The 25000-nt window shown below is 46.1% G+C and overlaps 1 protein-coding gene across 8 annotated transcripts in view; it reads right to left on the reverse strand.

Annotated features, from left to right (window-relative positions):
- Positions 1-25000, reverse strand: part of celf2 (cugbp, Elav-like family member 2) — a 65089-nt gene that overhangs the window by 20479 nt on the left and 19610 nt on the right. For 2 of the 8 annotated variants that reach the window (XM_034526128.1, XM_034526133.1), the window contains exons 3-7: positions 22646-22694; positions 17724-17891; positions 12594-12673; positions 5196-5438; positions 2463-2526 (exon numbers count right to left, since the gene is read on the reverse strand). In XM_034526128.1, coding sequence (XP_034382019.1) covers positions 2463-2526; positions 5196-5438; positions 12594-12673; positions 17724-17891; positions 22646-22694 — 604 coding nt within the window. The remainder of the gene's footprint in view (positions 1-2462; positions 2527-5195; positions 5439-12593; positions 12674-17723; positions 17892-22645; positions 22695-25000) is intronic. The other 6 variants (XM_034526130.1, XM_034526135.1, XM_034526129.1 and 3 more) reach the window with 3 other exon arrangements.

The raw sequence follows: 25000 nt of genomic DNA on the forward strand, positions 1-25000 counted from the left end.
AAGATCCATCTTGTTTGACAGCGAAAACAGAGACAACCAGACCGAACGCAGCAGCCAATCACAGCGGGCCGGCTGGATTCAGTCACTGGCATCAACACCTCTGATTGGTCGAATAAAGATATTCAAGAAACAACAACAACAGCCCTGCAGCAGGAAGTGTCTGGAAAAACACGCGAGTCTTCATGGAAGCCAAAAACTACCCAAAAAAACATTTATTTTTTTCGAAAATAAAGTGAAACGCGAACGCCCTTTTTATTTCATCCCCCGTTCCTTTTTCTCTTCCTTCCTGCATTTCCTTTCTCTCTTTCTTTTCCCAGCACTGCCCTTCAATTTTCTTTTATTTCTTCACTTCCTTTTTCCTTCCTGCCTTTCACTTCCCCTTCCTTATCGCATGTCTCTCTTTCTTTTACCATTTTGTTTCTTTTCCTTTCCTTTTTTATTTCTATTTCCTCCCTTCCTTTATAATCACATTTCATGCCTTATTCTTCCCCTTTTCCTTCTCTTTTTCCATTTCCTCTTCTTTGCCTCCCCGATCTGTTTTCCTTCCTTCACACTTTCCCACATATGAACTGCTTTTATTTCGTCTTTTTCTATTTTCTGCTTTCTTTTGTTGCCTTTTACTCCTCCTCCTTTCCTTCTCTTTTACCCTTTCTTTTCTTTACCCTCTTATTCTTTTCCTCCCCTACAGTTTCCTAATTTCATTTTCCATTTCCCTCCTCCTTTCCATTGTTTCATTAACTCCTTTTCTTTCTTTCTTTTCTCTCTCTCTCTCTCTCTCTACCTCCTTCCTCCCCCTTTTTTCTGGGCGGCCGTGAGGAGGAAACAGGAGCCGTCGGGTCACAAACACCTAAATCTGGGCGAGAGGAGAACGGAGAGCGAGAGAGGGGGCGAAGAAAGAGACAAATACAGTCTAGAGTCGGAGCATCCGGGCTGTGCAGATGGTGCGTGAGTGTGTCAGCGACTACGTGTGTGTGTGTGTGTGTGTGTGTGTGTGTGTGAGGCCTGTATGGCAGCGCCAGGGCTGCACCAGGCTGGCGTTGGCTGTGTCTAATTGAATGCTCATTGGTGTAATTGAAGCCTCTCAGCTCTGCAGCTCCTCGTGTTAAAGACTGGGACCAGATGTCATTCAGCTGTGTCACATCTCCTGCCAATCATTAATGCTCTCTCTCTCTCTCTCTCTCTCTCTCTTTCTCTCGGCGCAGATGGAGGACCGACAGATATCCAGATCCAGACGCCGTTACTCGCCCCTCGCTTCCAAGACATCCCAAAAGCCTGTTTATCCGGGCGAGAGTGTGTTTGTGAAGAAATGTGTGTTTGAGCCTCAACCGTGAGCAAAAAAACCCATTTGATATATATAAGTATATATATATATATATATATATATATATATATATATATATATATATATATATATATATATATATATACATATATATATATATATAGAGTCGTCACCTGACTAAACAGCGTACAGTCAGGTGCTAAGAAGAAGAAGAGTGAGGAGGAAGGCTGGTGCAGAGGTGAGATGAAGGAACTGTGATTGGAGAGGGTGGGAGGTGCAAAAGAAAGAAAGAAGAGAGGCTTAAAATAAATTGAGGAGAGAGAGAGAGAGAGAGAGTAATGGAAAGAGGGAAGAAGTCAGAGATGATGACGAGAGCGAGTATCCACGGGTCCCGGAAAGTCTTAAATTAAAACTAAAATTTTAAGCCCCTAAAAAAAATAAATTATATTTCTTAAAGACAGATATTTTTTTTAATCTTGTTCAACATTTAATAGGAGGCTTAATCGCTGCGGGCTCAGATTAATACAGAACTGGGTTAATACAATATGCATTTTTCATTGCAGCAGCGGCGGCTTCACTTGGGAGAATTTGGCCTGTCCCCTCTCCACTTTACATTTCTTTCCTACTCCCTTGCGTCCTTTCCTTTCTCGGGGAGTATTCAGATTCCATTAGCTCGGTTTCCCTTCTTTAAATCGGGAGTTTTCAAGGCTGCAAAAAGTTCTCGACCGCAGAGGGAAGACATGGAGATGACAGATCACAGCAGTAGATGGCGCCACCCGGCCTCTCTTAACCATTCTTTTTCCTCCACTCTCCCCCTCTTTTTTTTTCCCAATGCATTATTTTTATATTTCCATCCATTTCCCAGGTTCACGGCTCTCGTCTGGCCTCATTAAAAGATCAAGATTCAAGTCTTAAGCAACGGTTGATGAGTCTTTCGAGGGTGCGAAAAGATCTCTCCTAAAGTCTCGACACACGCGAGTTCATCTGTTATGCTCTTTGGTTCTTTTTAGAAGTCTGCGAACCCCAAAAAAAAAGAAAGAAAAATAACAAGAGAAAGGAGCGACAAAAAAAAAGAAGAGAGTTTGACGCACGTCGTCGGTTTCGTGGATAAAAAAAATAAATAGAAACAAAATGAAGGGTTTATCAACGGATGTTTTTTTTGGGGGGGGGGGAGACTCACCGGCCATCTGCTGGATCCCGCTGAAGGCTCCCAGGTTACTGGAGGAGGTCGCCTGCTGGAGCAACTGATGACGAATAAAAGAAGAGAGAGAGAGAGAGAGAGAAAGAGAAGAGGAGGCAGAGAGAGGAGAAGAGGGAGAAACAGAGTGAGTCATTGTGGATGCAGCGAGCGCGACACATTTATGCACAATGCTACACGGAGAAGCTAAACTGGTGCTGAAGCTACACGGAGAAGCTAAACTGGTGCTGAAGCTACACGGAGAAGCTAAACTGCTACTACACAGAGAAGCTAAACTGATGCTACACAGAGAAGCTAAACTGGTGCTGCAGCTACACGGAGAAGCTAAACTGCTACTACACAGAGAAGCTAAACTGATGCTACACAGATAAGCTAAACTGGTGCTGCAGCTACAGGGATAAGCTAAACTGGTGCTACACAGAGAAGCTAAACTGGTGCTGCAGCTACACAGAGAAGCTAAACTGAGAAGCTAAACTGGTGCTGCAGCTACAGGGAGAAGCTAAACTGGTGCTGCAGCTACACAGAGAAGCTAAACTGGTGCTGCAGCTACAGGGAGAAGCTAAACTGGTGCTGCAGTTACAGGGAGAAGCTAAACTGCTACTACACAGAGAAGCTAAACTGGTGCTACACAGAGAAGCTAAACTGGTGCTGAAGCTACACGGAGAAACTAAAAGGAGAAGCTAAACTGCTACTACACAGAGAAGCTAAACTGGTGCTACACAGAGAAGCTAAACTGGTGCTGCAGCTACAGGGAGAAGCTAAACTGGTGCTGCAGCTACAGGGAGAAGCTAAACTGGTGCTGCAGCTACAGGGAGAAGCTAAACTGGTGCTGCACAGAGAAGCTAAACTGGTGCTGCAGCTACGCTCGATGAGCAAATGAGCCGCTAATGTAGCTCCATCTCTCCTCTCAGCAGTTTGCATTCTAACGCAATTCTTCCAGACAAGTTGAGCATGAAAGCGCTAATCTAGCCGGCTAATTAGATTTCCCCACCCAAAAAAAAACTAAAGTGAAATACTGATGCTGTCAAAAGAAAAAAAGCAGAGAAAAATCATCCTTCAAAGAGTTGAATTAACAAGCAAATGAACATCTTGTTTCTATTGTTTCTTCAGAATATAGAGCTTTATCTTTTCAAAAGAGTGGAGAGAGAAAAAAAAAAAGAGGGTTGAAAGAGCAGGAAAAAAAGAAGAGAAAGCCGGGAACACTTTTTTACCCCTCGAAACATAAATCAATATCCAGTAATGGTGGGATGTTTGCCTGAGCTCGGGTTTCTCCTTCAACAGACAGGCGCTAATTGCTCTCAGATTCAAACAAATTGAGAATCGAAAGACTATCGGCATTGTGTGTTTTAAGGAGAATCTGAGCTGTTTAACTTGGCCACCGAGAGCGTTGAGTCACGGGTTAGTGCCGAGACTTTCCCCCAAAGAGAACCAGGCTTCCGAAAAAAAAGGCAAATGGCTGCAGAGACACGGGGAGGGAATGAGGTTTCTGAACTCTACTTTAAAATCACTTTCGAATCAACCGATGGGCCGTCTCGGCCGAGCCGCTGCTGGGTTTCCTCAAAATTGGGGATCAGTGGACTCTCAGGGGTTCAGCACTGTCCCCCCCGGCCAGATCAATTATTTGTTTAATCCCACAACAAGTCTGAGGGAAGTTACAAAGAAACAGCCAGTTTTAAGCTTCGTGACACATTGTGCAGTTAACTTAATTATTATTGTTTTAAATAATATATTTAGCTTGAGAGGTAGGATATCAACCAATAAAGTCTGTGTGGAAATTTCTAAATTAATACATTTGGAGACACATGTTCATTGTGGATTACCAACAATGGGCCCTGTTGACCCTGAGCAGCGTCTGACAGGCTGTCTGAGCTGCTGTGAGACGTTTTTATTGAGTTTCCTTTCAGCGAAACGCTCCGAGGGAAATTCTCCTCCGGTAAACAGTTAGAGTGTATATGTCGAGGGCTTTTATTGTGAAAGGTAAGAACAGAAGGAGTGGATCCTGTCAAGGTTGTAATAAAGGAGTAATAAAGGAGTAATAAAGTGCCGGCTTGGTTCTGACTACGGAGCCTCCGGAAAAAGCAATCCTGTGTCCTCGAGAGAACTTTATTATACCACTAAATTGTTTTTCTAAGTATATGTTTTTGGGGGAAACATAATTGTGTAAAATTACTGGGCAATTTTTCTTGCTTTTATTTTATTAATTTTCTTTGCACTGAAGAGACACGAGTTTCACAACAGACGTTTTTTTTTCGGCTTTGATTTAACATCCTAAAAAAAAAAAAAATCTTTCCACAATTTAAACTACTGCTCGGAGTCACATAATCATAAGATAATCAACCGGATATCGCGGTGAAAATACTGAAAATATGTTCCATTGTTTTTCGAGTTAAAAAAAACCCCAGTGAACATTTAATAATAAAAAACATATCTGCGTACCTTGAATTGAAAATTTAATAAAAATGTTTATCATTTTTCCTCTGTTCTGTTTTTCAAGGTACAGAACACACACACACATATATATATATATATTATCGACTTCCAGCAGCATCAACCTGTTCAGGCGCCTCATTTCCTCGCCCGGCTACATTCCCGAGAGGAGGATGCAGGAGAGAGGAGCAAGAGAACGAAAGAGAGGAAGGGAGGAGGAGGAGGAGGAGGAGGAGCAGCGTTTAAGGGAGTTTTCAGGTCGGAAGGTTTTTCGATTGGGGCACTGACTGCGGCGGCGTTGGCCATGGGGCTGTAGTAAGGGGTGGAGGAGGAGGTGATGGTGGTGGGCGACGCGGCGGCTCTCCTTACAGCCAGGTACTGCGGGGTGAGGCCGCCCAGGCCCGTCAGGCTGCCCCAGGTGGTCGCACTGTTGAGCTGCTGCATCTGCTGCGCCAGCTGCTGCTGCAGACGCCGCTGCTCCTTGTCCTTCTGCGTGTCGGCGAACTTCACCACGATGGGAGACGAGCAGCCCTGTGTGGGAGGAGGAGGGGGGGAGGAGGAGGGGGGAGACAGAAAGACAGGAGGCAAAACGGGGGAGGGATGAAGAGAAGGAGATGGGAGCGAGGAGGAAGATAACGAGGAGAGGAGAGGAAAAATAAAATAAGAGAATGGAGAGAGGAGAGCAGGGAAGTTGAGGAGTAAATAAGAAGAGGATACAAGAGCAGAGGAGACAAAAGAGGAGAGGACATGAAGAGAGGAGAGGAAAAATTAAAAAAAGAGGAGGGAGAAATGGAGAGAGGGGAGGAGGGAAGTTGAGGAGTAAATAAGAAGAGGATACAAGAGCAGAGGAGACAAAAGAGGAGAGGAAATGAAGAGAGGAGGAAGATGAAGATGAGAAGAGAGGAAAAATAAAATAAGAGAATGGAGAGAGGAGAGCAGGGAAGTTGAGGAGTAAATAAGAAGAGGATACAAGAGCAGAGGAGACAAAAGAGGAGAGGAAATGAAGAGAGGAGGAAGATGAAGATGAGAGGAGAGGAAAAATAAAATAAGAGAATGGAGAGAGGAGAGGAGGGAAGTTGAGGAGTAAATAAGAAGAGGATACAAGAGCAGAGGAGACAAAAGAGGAGAGGACATGAAGAGAGGAGAGGAAAAATAAAAAAAGAGGAGGGAGAAATGGAGAGAGGGGAGGAGGGAAGTTGAGGAGTAAATAAGAAGAGGATACAAGAGCAGAGGAGACAAAAGAGGAGAGGAAATGAAGAGAGGAGGAAGATGAAGATGAGAAGAGAGGAAAAATAAAATAAGAGAATGGAGAGAGGAGAGCAGGGAAGTTGAGGAGTAAATAAGAAGAGGATACAAGAGCAGAGGAGACAAAAGAGGAGAGGACATGAAGAGAGGAGAGGAAAAATAAAAAAAGAGGAGGGAGAAATGGAGAGAGGGGAGGAGGGAAGTTGAGGAGTAAATAAGAAGAGGATACAAGAGCAGAGGAGACAAAAGAGGAGAGGAAATGAAGAGAGGAGGAAGATGAAGATGAGAAGAGAGGAAAAATAAAAAAAGATGAGGGAGAAAAGGAGAGAGGGGAGGAGGGAATTTTGAGGAGAAGAGACAAAGGAGGAGTAAATGTGAAAAAAGATAAGGATATAAGAGACGAAATAGGAGAGGAGGAAGATGAAGAGGAGGAGAGGAGAGGAAAAATATAAAAAAAAGAGGAGGGAGAAAAGGAGAGAGGAGAGCAGGGAAATTAAAAGAAGAAGGGAGAAGGATACAGGAGTGAAAAGAGAGGAATGAAATAAAAAACAGGAGAGGAGAGCAAAATGAGAAGAGAGGAGATGGAGGAAAAGGACAAAAGAGGAAACGAGAGGAGAAAGAAAGAAAGAAGATGTGTGTGAAAGAGAGAACATTTGGGGAAAAGAAGAGAAGATGAGACAAAAGATAATTAGGGAACACACAAACACTTCATACTGTACACGATGATAAAAGATATAACGGTTAAATTAAGTTTTTTATGACGTCGGGGAAAAAGGAAACTCACAAAAGTACCAACACACATGTGACATGTATAAAATATCTACTTTTAATTAAGGTAACACACACACAGACACACACACACACACTCACACTCACACACACACACATCAAGTCTCTCTTCACACGAGATGATGAAATAGTTGGAGAACTGGTGAAACCGTTCTGGACTCACAGATAACGGAGCCCCTTGTGGGGGGAAAGAAGAAAGCCCCGGTGGCTTTAAAGTCAAGTTTCCTGTGTGACTGTGAGAGTGTGTGTGAGAGTGTGAGTGTGAGAGTGTGTGTGAGAGTGTGTGTGTGTGTGTGAGAGCGTGAGAAACGAAACACACAAAGCGGCGCAGTCATAATCCATCACGCCACGCCGATACTCACGCGCCGCAATCAAAGCCTAACTAGGGGGCAAATCCGTCGGAAACAAAAGGCAATCTGCCACGGGAGGAACAATAAGACAGAAGAACGCTTCTGATTGGAACATTGAGTTCGAGGCACGATCCTCCAACTCGGCAGGAGGGGAAGGGAGACAGATGCATGATGGGGGATTGTGTCTGTGCAGCGACACACAGATGCATGATGGGGGATCGTGTCTGTGCAGCGACACACAGATGCATGTTGGGGGATCGTGTCTGTGCAGCGACACACAGATGCATGATGGGGGATCGTGTCTGTGCAGCGACACACAGATGCATGTTGGGGGATCGTGTCTGTGCAGCGACACACAGATGCATGTTGGGGGATCGTGTCTGTGCAGCGACACACAGATGCATGATGGGGGATCGTGTCTGTGCAGCGACACACAGATGCATGTTGGGGGATCGTGTCTGTGCAGCGACACAGATGCATGTTGGGGGATCGTGTCTGTGCAGTGACACAGATGCATGTTGGGGGATCGTGTCTGTGCAGTGACACAGATGCATGTTGGGGGATCGTGTCTGTGCAGCGACACACAGATGCATGATGGGGGATCGTGTCTGTGCAGCGACACACAGATGCATGTTGGGGGATCGTGTCTGTGCAGCGACACACAGATGCATGATGGGGGATCGTGTCTGTGCAGCGACACACAGATGCATGTTGGGGGATCGTGTCTGTGCAGCGACACACAGATGCATGTTGGGGGATCGTGTCTGTGCAGCGACACACAGATGCATGTTGGGGGATCGTGTCTGTGCAGCGACACACAGATGCATGTTGGGGGATCGTGTCTGTGCAGCGACACACAGATGCATGATGGGGGATCGTGTCTGTGCAGCGACACACAGATGCATGTTGGGGGATCGTGTCTGTGCAGCGACACAGATGCATGTTGGGGGATCGTGTCTGTGCAGTGACACAGATGCATGTTGGGGGATCGTGTCTGTGCAGTGACACAGATGCATGTTGGGGGATCGTGTCTGTGCAGCGACACACAGATGCATGATGGGGGATCGTGTCTGTGCAGCGACACACAGATGCATGTTGGGGGATCGTGTCTGTGCAGCGACACACAGATGCATGATGGGGGATCGTGTCTGTGCAGCGACACACAGATGCATGTTGGGGGATCGTGTCTGTGCAGCGACACACAGATGCATGTTGGGGGATCGTGTCTGTGCAGCGACACACAGATGCATGATGGGGGATCGTGTCTGTGCAGCGACACACAGATGCATGTTGGGGGATCGTGTCTGTGCAGCGACACAGATGCATGTTGGGGGATCGTGTCTGTGCAGAGACACAGATGCATGTTGGGGGATCGTGTCTGTGCAGTGACACAGATGCATGTTGGGGGATCGTGTCTGTGCAGCGACACACAGATGCATGATGGGGGATCGTGTCTGTGCAGCGACACACAGATGCATGTTGGGGGATCGTGTCTGTGCAGCGACACACAGATGCATGATGGGGGATCGTGTCTGTGCAGCGACACACAGATGCATGTTGGGGGATCGTGTCTGTGCAGCGACACACAGATGCATGTTGGGGGATCGTGTCTGTGCAGCGACACACAGATGCATGTTGGGGGATCGTGTCTGTGCAGCGACACACAGATGCATGATGGGGGATTGTGACTGTGCAGCGACACACAGATGCATGTTGGGGGATCGTAGCTGTGCAGTGACACAGATGCATGTTGGGGGATCGTAGCTGTGCATCGACACAGATGCATGTTGGGGGATCGTAGCTGTGCATCGACACAGATGCATGTTGGGGGATCGGAGCTGTGCAGCAACACAGATGCATGTTGGGGGATCGGAGCTGTGCAGCGACACAGATGCATGTTGGGGGATTGTGTCTGTGCAGTGACACAGATGCATGTTGGGGGATCGTAGCTGTGCAGTGACACAGATGCATGTTGGGGGATCGTGTCTGTGCAGTGACACAGATGCATGTTGGGGGATCGTAGCTGTGCAGTGACACAGATGCATGTTGGGGGATCGTGTCTGTGCAGCGACACAGATGCATGTTGGGGGATCGTGTCTGTGCAGTGACACAGATGCATGTTGGGGGATCGTAGCTGTGCAGTGACACAGATGCATGTTGGGGGATTGGGATTGAGGCTGCTTCACAATAAAAGCATGCGACTGACAAAACAAGGGATGCTTTTCATTTATTGTGAATGAAACACTTTTTTTCAGTGATTTTATAGTATAGTTTAGTTAATAAAAGGTAAATTATTGACTGACTACTTTATTGAAACCAGTGGTTGAATGTACAATTTTGAGGTACTTTATTTTATCTACAGTGTTTCCATTTCCTGCTTCTTTATGCTTCTACTTCACTACATTTCAGAGGCTATTCAACAGCAAGCAACTAACTAATTATAACGTATTATTATAATAGATAAAGTTAACTAGTAGTAAAGTTACATCATTAACAGGTGCACATATTAATGTGTAAATTACCATAATCCATTGTTATAAACGGGCTTTTCTGCAGGATGAGTGCTTCTATTTTTGGTCCTTTAAATATAATTTGATGCTAATACCTAATTGCAGGACTTTAACAGAGTATTGTTACACTGAATATGATTAAACTGAACTTACCGTTAAAACCACAAAGTGTAGGATTATAACTTTAATAAGAAAGATGGAAAGACAAATCTCTCACACTTAAAAAAGGACCTTTTGAGCGGCTTAAAGTAAGTTTCTGAAAAGCATATCGAGACTTTCTTAAAAAATGAACTATTAAAGCGTCTTCTCTGAAGGAGTCAGTTTTCAGAGTTTTTGAGCATGGAGGTATTTGTTGCCGTGGTAAAAATAAATAGAAATAAAAATCGCCGCTGGGTGGAATTACACCTCATGTTGTGTGAAACTAAAGTCTGCAAAAAAACATCTGATTTGTTTACGATTGGTCCCGTTTGCACACAAACGAACAGCATGATGAGTCTATTGTGGATCGTTATCATCATCATCATCATCATCATCATAATAATAATACACTGGATTTATTAATAGAACACAACCTTGTGGTCATAAAAAAAGGAAATAAAGTAGGTCCTGTGTTAAATGGCCTCTGGGTTCAGATATTTTAGAAATAAACATGCCGTTAGCTCAATGTTGAAAGACTTTCACATCTGAAGGAAAAATAAATCAATAAAAGAGCTCCGAGTCCCGCGGGAGACGGTTTCCTCGGGGGGGTGAAAATCACTCTTATTTTTTGTCTCGTTTCTTACACATTTTGACAAAATCTTTAAAAAAACAAAATCAAATAAAAGAAATATGCATACATACATTTATCTTTACGGCGCGCACCCGTGAAGTCTGCACCTCTGACATCCGGACGTGTATGACAGCGGTGTAATGTGTAACTATATGTAATTACCTCGTCAGCTGCTACAGGCTGAAGGTTTGACCTCGTTTGACCCCCCCCCCCACCCCCCCCTTCCTAAAACAAGTCAAACTTCAGAAGTTCCAGACTCGTGATGGACTCGGATGGCGCTCCCCGAGGCCGACTCTCGGAGACAAGCGTGAAGACGCGGAGCATTACGCATCACAGACTCCACTTAGAAGCTCCGGTCCGTTTACCTTGAACATCTCTCTCTCTCTCTCTCTCTCTCTCTCTTTCTCTCTCTCTCCACCACTCACGGAGCCTCCGAATGTCAAAACCCAGAGTGATTCACAGCTCCTAAAAGCAAACGCAGGAGACCCCCCCCCCCCCCGTCTGCTGCAGGAGCGTGCACGGCAAGTCTTTGTGCACGTAAAAGTACAAAAATAAAAATTCAAGAGTCGTGTACGAAGTGTTACGCATTAAAAAAAAAATCACGCAAAAGCGTTGGCTTCACCGCGCGTCTCTCCGCTCGTGCACTTTCATTAGAAACTGACATTCAGCGAGCGTGCGCTCAAACCCCGTGTACCTGAATGTCACGGCATAATGAGAATGGATATGACAGCGCCACACACACACACACACACACACACACACACCTCCTCCTCCCCGACACGTGTGCAAACAATGGCGCCACAGAGCCACCGAGACAATAAGCGAACTCTATTTAACCAGAACCTCATTCCCGTGCCCAGTAATTACTTTTAAATTGCAAAAAAAAAAAAAAAAAAGAAACACAAAAATAAACACGAGGGAACATTAACAAACGGCTGTTTGTGTGCGTGCGCCCGGGGGCTCGACGGCGTGTTTTTCAAATGGAAATGAAGGTATTTTACGGTTGTCCGGCGCAATAATATCGTGTTGTGCTTTAAGGCTTTTTCTTTCTTTCTTTTCTTTCTTCTCACGATGAGGACATGGGGCGGCGTTTACCTTAAATATGCTTTAATGCTAACGCTTAACAACGCTAATATAAAAACAACACGCGCTTTCAGACGGAGGGGGAGGAGCATGCTTCTTCTTCTTTTTTCTTTCTTTCTTCTCACGATGAGGACATGGGGCGGCGTTTACCTTACATTAGCTTTAATGCTAACGCTTAACAACGCTAACATAAAAACCGCCCGCGCTTTCAGACGGAGGGGGAGGAGCATGCTTCTTCTTCTTCTTCTTCTTCTTCTTCTTCTCTTTCTCCAGGGTCACGACACATCAATAGCGGGCGTGATTATCATGATCAGCTCTAATGAGGGGGGCCGCGGGGTGAACGCCACTCGTCTCTTCAACACTGTTATTAACACTTTGTGTGTGTGTGTGTGTGTGTGTGTGAGTCACACTCGTCTTACACCGTGTAATTCTCTCCCAAATCACGGCCCTGGCATCCTGCCCTGTCACTCTCCAGACAATGTCGATAAAGGCGCCTTCACCCTCCCCCCTCCCCCCCAAAAAAACGTGTTGGACACACACAAAGGAGCAGCGGCCGGGTCCCCATCACGCCGCCGCCGGGGGGTCGGCGTGCGGCTGATGAGGTCTGGCAACGCCACCTGCACATCGTGCCCGTTGGGATCAAAGGTGACATGCTTTTTTTTTGGTGGTGGTGGGGGGATGGGGGGGTGGGGGGGGGGCACTTTTGAGCCAAAGAGTTGGTTCTAGTCGGGAGATTTTTTTTGGACCGAAAAACATTTCATCAAAAGTCAGCGCTATAGGGGTGAATTTAATTTAATTTAGGCCTTTACATCAAGGTGACGGCATCGTCCCGGCAACGTGTCGTGACGGTGAGTTTCATAAACATAAACAGAGTGTTTCCTTCTTTCAAAAAGGAAGGGAAAGAGACAGAAAGAGAGGAGAGAGAGAGAGAGTACAGTACCTCCATAGTCTGAGACTGGTGCATGGCTTTGATTGCATTCTGTGCCATAGCTCTGGTGGAAAACGTGACAAACGCACATCCTGTAAGGAGGGAGCAGGGGGGGGGGGGGGGGGATGGAGGGACAGTGGAAGGGAGGAGGAAGAGGAGGAGGAGGAGGAGGAGGAGGAGGTGGGAAGACGAGAAAGAACAAAAACAAGACAAAAGGGTTGGACACGTCGTTGTTATAACAAAATAAATTAAAAAAACAGAGATTGATACAGAGAACGGCCCACAGGCGGACAACGGTGTTGTTAATCGCCGTGGAAACAACAAGCACAGTGTCATGACAACCACATACACCCCTTTTTTTTCTTCTGGGGGAGGTTGTTATTGGGTGGCTGTGTGTGTGTGTGTGTGTGTGTGGGGGGGGGGGGGGGGGGTCTGGCTGGTTAGGGAGTGATTAGAGGAGATAATGTGAGAAGTGTTTCAACAACCCCTCGGACTAATAGTATGCTAACAAACTCACCAAGCCATGTTAGCGCAGCCAGGCCTGAACAGATCACACACACACACAGACACACACACACACACACACACACACACAGACACACACACACACACACACACGCACACACACACACAGGTACGGCTGGCTGACTCGTGGTTTGGCAATAGGTGAAATAGGGAAGCCTGGGTCATCAGATAGACTCTCCATGGGTGTGTGGATGGGAGGACAGGGAGTAAAAAGAGAGAGGAGGAAAGATGGAAAGATAATGCCAGAGAGAGAGAGAGAGAGAGAGAGGGAGAGAGGACAGACAGATGTGTGGATGAAATAGATGCGATCGTTGGCCTCTTCCACCTCTATCAGAAGCCGCTGTGATAGAACGAGGATGAGAGTGACGGATGGTCGGTTACATCCGCGACACAGATTTCACTGGACAGAGATCGAGCGTCGCCGAGTAAATAATAATAATAATAATAATGATAAGGATCATGTAGCTAACCGTCTTTCCGATAACCTCAATGTGCACATTCAACTGAGTTTAATGTGCCAGATGCAAGACAGGTGGGCTCTCTGTCTGAAGTGTGTTAAAGCTGCATTCTCTCTCCTGACCACCAGGGGGCGACTCCTCTGGTTGTATAGAAGTCTGTGCTTCATGTGTTAAAGCTGCATTCTCTCTCCTGACCACCAGGGGGTGACTCTGGTTGTATAGAAGTCTATGCTTCATGTGTTAAAGCTGCATTCTCTCTCCTGACCACCAGGGGGCGACTCCTCTGGTTGTATAGAAGTCTATGCTTCATGTGTTAAAGCTGCATTCTCTCTCCTGACCACCAGGGGGCGACTCCTCTGGTTGTATAGAAGTCTATGCTTCATGTGTTAAAGCTGCATTCTCTCTACTGACCACCAGGGGGCGACTCCTCTGGTTGTATAGAAGTCTAAGCTTCATGTGTTAAAGCTGCATTCTCTCTCCTGACCACCAGGGGGCGACTCCTCTGGTTGTATAGAAGTCTATCCTTCATGTGTTAAAGCTGCATTCTCTCTACTGAGCACCAGGGGGCGACTCCTCTGGTTGTATAGAAGTCTATGCTTCATGTGTTAAAGCTGCATTCTCTCTCCTGACCACCAGGGGGTGACTCCTCTGGTTGTATAGAAGTCTTTATAAATGACTCTACTTCTCTTGATGTATTCCCTCAGTAAACATTGTAAACATGAGTTTTTGGTCTCAATCTCTAGTTTCAAGTCTTCTTCAATTATGGTAATTTAGAGTCAAACAGTAGGGTATGCTTTAGGGGCGGGGCTACAAGGTGATTGACAGGTCACTACCATGTTTTAATCTTAAAGGTTCAACTCGTTCAGTGTGTTTTTAACTCAAACCTCTGGCGTCACGTCTGGTTCCAAAAAAAACATCACGGTGACTCCGCCCACTTCTTATCTACAGTCTAAGGTTCAATTCGGTTCGATTTCCACCATCTTTATCTAATCCTGAGTAGTTTACTGTGGTCCTCCATGTTGTTTTACATGTCCTTCAATAACATCGTGATTCATTGTTGGTTTCTAGCCCTTCAAATAAGAGTTGGAAAAAAAAATCCCCCCTTGAGCTGCTTTGCTAACGGTTATTTTTCGATCTTTTTTTTATCAGAGAGGCAATAGAATCGGAAAAAAATTCTCATTTGGTTTCATTTTGATTGCCTGCTTTTTAAAAACTCTAGAACCCACTTGGACTCGACTCAACCTCCCGACGATCTTCCTTCCGCTCAGCGTCGACCTGCTTTTGGATCTCGTTACCGCCTTCCGATGTTTTTGTATCTCGTTGCTCGACTGGAAGTAGATTAATTTACTCGACTTTCGTATGAACCCGAACTCGCTGACCTAAAGGGTGTAATGAGAAGAGACTGAAGCACTGACCCAGTAAACATGACTGAAGACGGTCGGGGGGAAAAGAAAGGGGGCCATTGCTGAACTGATTCAGTGTCTATTTTAGACCGCCAACAATCTGTCATTTAACCGCTTGGTTTCCAGCAGGTTGCCAGTTCTGGGGGGGGGGGGCTTCCATGTGGGTTTACCAGACTGGTCCTCAAAGGTCCTGACTGGTCAGCAACAACGTCATCAATAGGAAAAAGTCTCCATTTTTGTAAATCTTTACCCCTGGTTTCTTTCCTCGGCGCCCCCGAACATGTATTCGTTAACGTCGGAGCTCTTAACTTTAGCTAGCGCTAAAAATACCCGGCGGGCCGCATCCCCGTCGGCGGCGGAGAACAGAGCAGTCCTTTTTAAATGAAAGTAGGGTAGCTCCCAAGGCCCGGCCATCCACCGGTGGCGTGATCCATATTTTATTAATAGTGGATTCGGCGGCGCTCTCTTCCTGATTGATACGGGGAGCTCGGCTAGGTGGGACCGAGGGGCCTTCTGGGATCCTGCGGGCGCAGAAGGAATCCTGAAAGACCTCTTTTCTTTTTCCAACCCGGTTAAGTTCCTCTATTTACTTCCCCCCACGGAAACGGAGCCGGACTACCGGCGTTCCCCCCTCTCTCTCTCTCTCTCTCTCTCTCTCTCTCTCTCTCTCTCTGTGGTTTGAATCGGCTCGAAACAGAAAAGAAAGAAAAAAAAAACGTCCCGATCTGAAATATTCATGAGGACAAAAGAGAAGGAGGTGAAAAAAAAATGGGATGGGAGAAGGAAACGGGGGATGGGAGTGGGAGGAGGCCGATGTCTGGAGGAGGGAAGAGGACAAATTGATGCAAGAGAGCATTCTAGGACAGCGAGGGTGAATAGATAGAGGTGGAGTGTGTGTGTGTGTGTGTGTGTGTGTGTGTGTGTGTGTGTGTGTTGCTGTAGTGAAGAAGCAAAGGACCATGGGAGTTTTAGTTTCAGGCAAAGATCGGTTCTACATAGAGACAACCTTGAGGAGAAAAAAAGAAGAGAAGACACGTTGAGAAAAACAAGTGAAAAATAAAACATCCACAACGTCCGACAAAACCACAGGAAAAAAAATTAATAAAATAAAGATATATACGTGACCGACAGATTCACACGAAACCTTCGTGACGTTGACAGTGACAGCTTGAGTGACAGGAGGAGGAGGAGGAGGAGGAGGAGGAGGAGGACGGAGGGTTTTGACTACATTGAAACCACAAAGGGGAGAAAGGGAGGGGGAAGAAACGATTGAGGGTGTGATGGTCTACTTCAAGAGCTATTTATAGATCGGATGGATTGGATGGATAGACCAGACGGTCGGAGGTACTCGTGAGATCTTTCGATCCACTTCTTTTCATCAGAGAGGTTATTTAAAAAAAAAAAAAAAAAAAGCAGCCGGTAGTTTGTTTGATTGACAGCTTGTAAAAATAGGCACGAAACACTTTGTCTAGAGGACGTGACGCCGCTCCCCAAACAACTCAAACCCTCCAGTTGAGGAGAGGAAAGACGTCTTTTGTTAAATGAAGTAACGGGTTCCTCGCGGTAAGGTAACATCTTTATATTTAGTGCATTTACTTCCTGTCTGAACTGAAGAATGACAGCATTTGAGGAGAGGCTCAATTCTTCTTTAAAGTATAAAATATAACAAAGTGGCCGCCGCCGCACGCCGTCGGTGCAACGAGCAGCGAACCGGGCTCCGGAATTGAACTGCCGGTGTAAAAAAGAAAAAAAAGCCCTCGGCCTCAGTGTGGGAGCATCAGAGGGCTCGGGGCCGGCTTATAGGGAGGCTAAACTGGAACAGCAGGGCAGGTGAAGGATGTGAATGGAGGTCGGGAGGTCGGAGGAGGAGTGGGGAGGGAGGGGGGAGGGGCTGAGAGAGCAAAAAAAAAAGAGAGAGAGAGAGAGGCGAAAAGAGATATATAGAGCGAAAAAGGAGAGGCATGCATTCACACAACGAGCCTCAAGATGTCGCTGCAGTTCATTTTGTATTTCACATCTCAAAAAAAAGGGCAAAACTCGCCACCTTTCTTTTTATTTGTCGAATCGGCGTCGCCGGCGAAGGAAGTCGATCGAATCGAAGCGATTTTAAAAAAACAACTGCTGATCTTTTTTTGCAGCCGCTCGCTTTCTGATCCAAAACTTCGTTCGCCGTCGCCGACGATCTCGTCGTCGGCCGCATCGGAAAGGTGGCGAATTTTATTTGTTTATTCCCTTTTAACGTGACTCTCTCAAAGCCTTGAAGGAAATCTGGGGGATTTTCTTTTCTCCGAGTAGCGGCTGGTTGAAAGCCTGAAGGAATGAATCCTTTCTTTAAAAGGAAGGAAGCGTGTCCCGAAGTCCCGAATGTCTCCCAAATTGTTTTTATTTTTGCATTTTTCATACATGTTTTCCGGCTGCAGGTAGACGCTAATCACCCAAAAAAAAAGTTTACTGTAAAAAACGTCTTCTGGTGACGTTGACGGGCTCGGGGAAAAACAAGCTCGTTATCATGCAGCAAACAAATACGGAATAAATGGCTAAATAAGGAAAAAAGTTACATTTTTTTTAGATGCATCACTACAAAAAAGCCTGAGCTTTTTTTTTTTTTTAAATGATCATTGGCTTCAACCAGCCGTAAAGCAAACGGCTTCCTGCAGGACTTTGAGTCTGAGTCGCAGCACGAGTCGACACGGCGAGCAGGAGCGGCCGCTGGAGGCCGGCCCTGCTCAGTAATAAACGTCATGGAGCAGCATTACGTGTGGATGGACGTGAGTCGGAGTGACACACACCTCTGCTCAGTCCGTCCGGCCCCCGGAGGATCCGGCACTCCTCGATCTGTCCGAACGCGGAGAACATGACCCGGATGTCGTTCTCGTTGCACTTCTTCGACACCATGCCGATGAACAGCTTCCTGTCTTCCACCGCTGCAGAGTGGAGGAGGAGGAATATACACTTAATATACACATTTATTGTGTGTGTGTGTGTGTGTGTGTGTGGCGTATCTTGCATACCACCTGACCCGTTTTTTTCATTTTTGAGAAACACATTTTAATGACAACTACATCGTCAAAAGGCATGAATGACCTCGTCTGTTGCACTTTTCTTGTTTTCTTTTATGCAATATGTTCAATGCAAAGGCTCAAACTAAAACGCGTCGTGTTCTGATGAAAACGATGAAGATCCAACGTGTATCTATTGCACAGAGCTAGGCTAGCTGTTTCCCTTTGTTTCCAGTCTTTGTGCTAAGCTAGGCTAACACTATTCACCGTATCACTCTTTCTACAACTCCCAGAGAGAAAGCAGACATTTCCCACAGACAGCGAACTATTCCGTGCACTTGTTTGTGTCTTCACTGCAACACCAAAGAGACGGGGAAGAGCAGAAAAGGAAGAACGAAGAGAAAAGAAACAGCAACGTGTTCGACACAAAGACTCAAGAGAAAAATGGAATGAGACCGAAACAAAACAGCAATCAAAAGAAACAGAGACGGAGAGGAGGAGGAGAGGAGGAGAGAGAGATGAAGACAGACAGAGTTCATGTATTTCATCATGCCATCTGCGAGGCTCTGATCAATGTCTCGTTATCACTTCAACACAGACGGCTCGCTGAGTCTCTCCAGCTTGTCTCCTCTCGCCCTCTTCCTCCCACCCCCTCCTCTCCTCCTCTCCTCCTCTTCCTCCTCTTCCTCCCTCCTCCCTCGTTGATTCCTCCTCCTGCCGCTGACACAATCCCTCCCTCTCCGGTGCAATCTCCAGGAATGTGACCCGGCTGCAGGTGTGTGCGCGGAGGAGGAACTTGGGTTTCGGGGGTTAAGTGCGAATCGCGTAGAAACAACACGTCTGTGTGTGTGTGTGTGTGTGTGTGTGCGTGTGTGTGTGCGTGTGTGTCGACGCGTTCCCACCCAATTCAATGTAATGCTAATCCAATTCATTTTTAATGAGGAAACTGTCAGCTCTTACCGCGAGGCGAAAGAGATAAGCGGTCTGTTGCACTCTGGGAAATCAATAGCGCACTTGTTTATTTTGCTGTTTGAATTGTTTGTGTGTTTAAAAGACAAACCGTCGGGATACGCTGCCAAGATAAGTGTTGTTTCAAAAAGCTTTAACTCCTTTGTACACAGTGTGTGTTTGTGTGTGTGTGTGTTTGCACGCATCACTCCGGAGGAAGATTACCACGAGTCTAACAGCAATGTAATTAATTTACTCTGTGTCGATAGAAAAGACTGAGAGGAGATATTGTTACAATTGACTGTTTCTGGGGTGGTCGGTGGGGGGGGACTCTGGAGCCGGCTCTGGAGTCAGCTTTGCATTCTGGGATAAAATGTAGAGCAGGACTGTCTTCCTGCTGAGTTCGACACGGCGAGAAAAAAGTGTGGCGAATATTTTTTAAATTTATTTAATAAAGTAAAACCAAACCGCACAAAATGTGTCCCTTACGATGTGTCCGTTACGATGTGTCCGTTACGATGTGTCCGTTACGATGTGTCCGTTACGATGTGTCCGTTACGATGTGTCCGTTACAATGTGTCCGTTACAATGTGTCCGTTACGATGTGCCCGTTACGATGTGCCCGTTGCGATGTGCCCGTTGCGATGTGCCCGTTACGATGTGCCCGTTGCGATGTGTCCGTTGCGATGTGTCCGTTACGATGTGTCCGTTACAATGTGTCCGTTACGATGTGTCCGTTACGATGTGCCCGTTACGATGTGCCCGTTGCGATGTGCCCGTTGCGATGTGCCCGTTGCGATGTGCCCGTTACGATGTGCCCGTTACGATGTGCCCGTTGCGATGTGTCCGTTACGATGTGTCCGTTACGATGTGTCCGTTACGATGTGTCCGTTACGATGTGTCCGTTACGATGTGTCCGTTGCGATGTGCCCGTTGCGATGTGCCCGTTGCGATGTGTCCGTTGCGATGTGTCCGTTGCGATGTGTCCGTTACGATGTGTCCGTTACGATGTGTCCGTTACGATGTGTCCGTTACGATGTGTCCGTTACGATGTGTCCGTTACGATGTGTCCGTTACATTGTGTCCGTTACATTGTGTCCGTTACATTGTGTCCGTTACATTGTGTCCGTTACATTGTGTCCGTTACATTGTGTCCTATACGATGTGTCCGTTACGATGTATCCGTTACGATGTGTCCGTTACAATGTGTCCGTTACAATGTGTCCGTTACAATGTGTCCGTTACAATGTGTCCGTTACAATGTGTCCGTTACAATGTGTCCGTTACAATGTGTTTGTTACAATGTGTTTGTTACAATGTGTCCGTTACAATGTGTCCGTTACAATGTGTCCGTTACAATGTGTCCGTTACAATGTGTCCGTTACAATGTGTCCGTTACAATGTGCCCAATGTGTCTGTTACAATGTGCATGTTACATTGTGTCCGTTACAATGTGTCCAATGTGTCTGTTACAATGTGTCTGTTACAATGTGTCTGTTACAATGTGTCCAATGTGTCTGTTACAATGTGTCTGTTACAATGTGTCTGTTACAATGTGTCCGTTACAATGTGTCCGTTACAATGTGTCCAATGTGTCCGTTACAATGTGTCCAATGTGTCCGTTACAATGTGTCCGTTACGATGTGCCCGTAACGATGTGCCCGTTACGATGTGTCCGTTACGATGTGTCCGTTACGATGTGTCCGTTACGATGTGTCCGTTACAATGTGTCCGTTACATTGTGTCCGTTACATTGTGTCCGTTACATTGTGTCCGTTACATTGTGTCCGTTACATTGTGTCCGTTACATTGTGTCCGTTATAAAGTGTCCGTTACAATGTGTTCGTTACAATGTGTTCGTTACAATGTGTCCAATGTGTCCGTTACAATGTGTCCGTTACAATGTGTCCAATGTGTCCGTTACAATGTGCCCGTTACAATGTGCCCATTACAATGTGCCCGTTACAATGTGCCCATTACAATGTGCCCGTTACAATGTGCCCGTTACAATGTGCCCATTACAATGTGCCCGTTACAATGTGCCCATTACAATGAGCACGTGTCCGTCTCTCCTTCCTCTCCTTCCGTCTCCTCCGCCGACTAAACTGATAAAACCTGTGAGCGTGTGGCACGGCGGCGGGTTTATTAAAGGTCGTTACCGTAAAGCGGATGGATGCGTTACGTACGGTCTGCTCTATATTTCCCCCGTTCCGGCTTTGAGTGGCGGCTGCTTTATTAAGTTCCCCCGTCGTTACCCCGACGGTTATGTCTCGTGAAGTCGTTCCTCGCCATATTTCAGCGGAGCGGATGATGGCTTTTATCAGGATGCCGCCGTTTTATTGTATTGGACAGTGATATGAGGTCTGTGTGTCTCCTCTCATGGAAAGTTATGGCTGCTGCTTTTAGTTTTTCTTGTTATGCATATAAATATATATACACAACAACACCTTTAAAAACAACCTGCGACTGGATTTTTATGTCATTTCATCCAATCACGGTTTTTATCTGTTTTTCCATATTCTGCTCAATTACTCAGCTTTAAAGGGTCAGTTGCAACCAAATTGCCCCCCAAAAAAAGATATTTAAATAATAATGTCTCACTTAGCCATGCAGATGATTTCAGTTTTAGTTAATTTGCCCAAAATGTTCAGATATCTGCTCCGCTGCAGAGATTCATGGCGCTCCTTCATCCGGAATGATTTTAAATGAGAAATATGTTTTGTCAGCTGTGAGGATTCAAAGCAGGAGTTTGCTGTAGTTTATGACCTTTTTTGGTCAATCAAAAAAAATCAATTAATCTCCATAACATCTGACAGCTGCGTTTAAGACTTCATTGTCACCACGCTAGAAACATGCACTCTGCACTCGGCAGGAACGATGACATCATGTGTTTTATTTTTACATATTTTGGGGCGAATCCAACCTGAACATGAAATTATGAACCAAATCGGTTGTTTTTTGCCTCTCCATTTGCAGAATGCAGACCTTGGAAAAGTGTCCTTAAAGAAAACGGTGAAATAGAAATAAAAAGATCTTCTCTTCGTCACCTGTATTAACTGATTTTCTTTGTATGTAAAATACATGTTTAAAAAAAACTAAGACGTACAAACTCTCGGCTAGCGGGGGAGGCATAAAATGATATATTTGTAATTTTGTGGTGAACTGTCCCTTTAAGGACGCCGTCTTCCTCCTCACACACTTCCAGCCCAACAGCTTCCTCGTCAGAATGGGAAGCAACGGGCAGGAAGAGGTTGTAGGAAATGAGCTGAACTGAGGACCGAGGAGTGTGTGACAGTGCAAGTGTGAGATTTATGTATTAAAAACCAATGAGTGTGTGTGTGTGTGTGTGTGCGTGTGTGTGTGTGTGTGTGTGTACAGCGGGTTTGTATGAGCGAGCGGCCGCGGGGGGAAAAGAGGGCCGGGTTCACCACGAGGCCAAAACGATTCAACTTTCTCCGACCTCCTTCTGAAGCACCTCAATAATTCATCACACATATAAGAATGTATTTATATAAATGTATATATGACCCCCCCCCCCCTCCCGTCCATCTCCCCTTCTGTTTCTCAATTTGTCCCGCCCTCCTCCCCCCCGCCACTCGTCCCGCCTGCCAGTCGAGCGGCGAGCAAATTCAGAACGGCTATTGATGCATCTGTGTGTGATATTGATGCGTCTGTGTGTGTGTGTGTGTGTGTGTGTGTGTGTGTGTGTGTGTGTGTGTGTGGAAACTCACCGTTAGATTTCTCGCTGTCTGCAGGTTTCATCTGAATAGGGTGGTGCATCTGCAGAGACAGAAGAGAAGAACGAAATATATTAAACGCTGCACACAAACACCGTCAGTGTTCCAGGAGTCAAACACTATTAAACAGACCATAATTTACTAAATGAACATCACGCTGTATTGAAGAAGACTTGAAACTAGAGATTGAGACCAAAAACTAATGTTTACAATGTTTACTGAGGGAATAGATCAAGAGAAGTAGAGTCATTTATATAGACTTCTATACAACCAGAGGAGTCGCCCCCTGGTGGTCAGGAGAGAGAATGCAGCTTTAACACATGAAGCATAGACTTCTATACAACCAGAGGAGTCGCCCCCTGGTGGTCAGGAGAGAGAATGCAGCTTTAACACATGAAGCATAGACTTCTATACAACCAGAGGAGTCGCCCCCTGGTGGTCAGGAGAGAGAATGCAGCTTTAACACATGAAGCATAGGCTTCTATACAACCAGAGGAGTCGCCCCCTGGTGGTCAGGAGAGAGAATGCAGCTTTAACACATGAAGCATAGGCTTCTATACAACCAGATGAGTCGCCCCCTGGTGGTCAGGAGAGAGAATGCAGCTGTAACACATGAAGCACAGACTTCTATACAACCAGAGGAGTTTGGTGGTGACAAATTGTATCCACAGTCATACAGAAAGAAATATAAACGTCTGGCAAGAGCCTTGTCCTCTGACTACTGGGGTCCCTCAGGGCTCAGTCCTTGGTCCTCTTCTCTTCTCTCTGTACACCAACTCTCTCTCTCTGTCATTCTCTCGCATGGCTTCACCTACCACAGCTATGCTGACGACACCCAACTGATCCTCTCGTTTCCCCAATCTGAAACACAGGTAGCAGCACGAATCTCTGCCTGTCTGACCGACATCTCTCAGTGGATGTCTGACTGACATCTCTCAGTGGATGTCCGCTCACCACCTGAAAATTAACCCGGACAAGACTGAACTTCTCCTCCTTCCAGGAAAAGGCTCTTCCACCCACGACCTGACTATTAACTTCAACAACTTAGTGTTGGCTCCGACTCCGACTACCAGGAACCTCGGTGTGACCTGACAGTCAACTCTCCCTGACTGCCAACATTACCGCAACAACACGCTCCTGTAGGTACATGCTGTACAACATCAGGAGAATACGACCTCTTCTCACTCAGAAGGCGGCACAGGTTCTGGTCCAGGCTCTGGTCCAGGACCTGGTCCAGGTTCTGGTCCAGGCTCTGGTCATCTCACGGCTGGACTATTGCAACTCCCTCCTTCAGGTCTACCTGCTAATGCCATTCGACCTCTACAGCTCATCCAGAATGCAGCTGCTCGACTGGTCTTCAACCTCCCGAAATGTACCCACAATCCTCCGCGACCTTCACTGGTTACCGGTGGCTGCAGCATCCGCTTCAAAACATTGGTACTTGCGTACCGTGCTGCAAACAGATCGGGTCCGGTCTACATCCAGGACATGGTCTAACCTCACATCCAGGACATGGTCTAACCTCACATCCAGGACATGGTCTAACCTCACATCCAGGACATGGTCTAACCTCACATCCAGGACATGGTCTAACCTCACATCCAGGACATGGTCTAACCTCACACCCAGGACATGGTCTAACCTCACATCCAGGACATGGTCTAACCTCACACCCAGGACATGGTCTAACCTCACATCCAGGACATGGTCTAACCTCACATCCAGGACATGGTCTAACCTCACACCCCAGCTCGTTCACTTCGCTCGGCTTCTGCCAATCGGCTTGTAGCTCCTTCACTTCGAGCTAAACAAAATCACGACTGTTTGCTGTGCTGGCTCCTCATTGGTGTTTAACTTTATTGATTCTTGTTGTTCTAGGTTTGGACTCATGGTTTAATGCACTTATTGTAAGTCGCTTTGGATAAAAGCATCAGCTAAATGACATGTAATGTAATGTAATGAACTCAAACACACACATATATATATATATATATATATATATATATATATATATATATATATATATATATAAGAAAAATAAGTTGACGCTTTCAGTGGTACTCCAGGGTGCAGATGGCCTGGGATGACTCCGTCATGTGGGCTGGACTCTACCTAAACCGTTCACCTCTGGAGTAAATGACAATCAAGGATTCAGCGACCGAACACTCCCTTTCATTTTCTGTTTTTCTTCCGTGACTCCCCCATTTTCTTAAAAAAAAAAAACGACGAGACGTTAAAATGTCGGAATGTCAAGATGTCGTTTTCGGGGGCCGAAAAAATCCCCCCCCCCCCCCCGGTCGCAACGTGTTCTGAATGCATTTACATGCATTTTAACTTTATTTGCATTTT

This window comes from Cyclopterus lumpus, chromosome 23 (assembly GCF_009769545.1).
Source record: "Cyclopterus lumpus isolate fCycLum1 chromosome 23, fCycLum1.pri, whole genome shotgun sequence".
NCBI classification, from domain to species: Eukaryota; Metazoa; Chordata; class Actinopteri; order Perciformes; family Cyclopteridae; genus Cyclopterus; species Cyclopterus lumpus.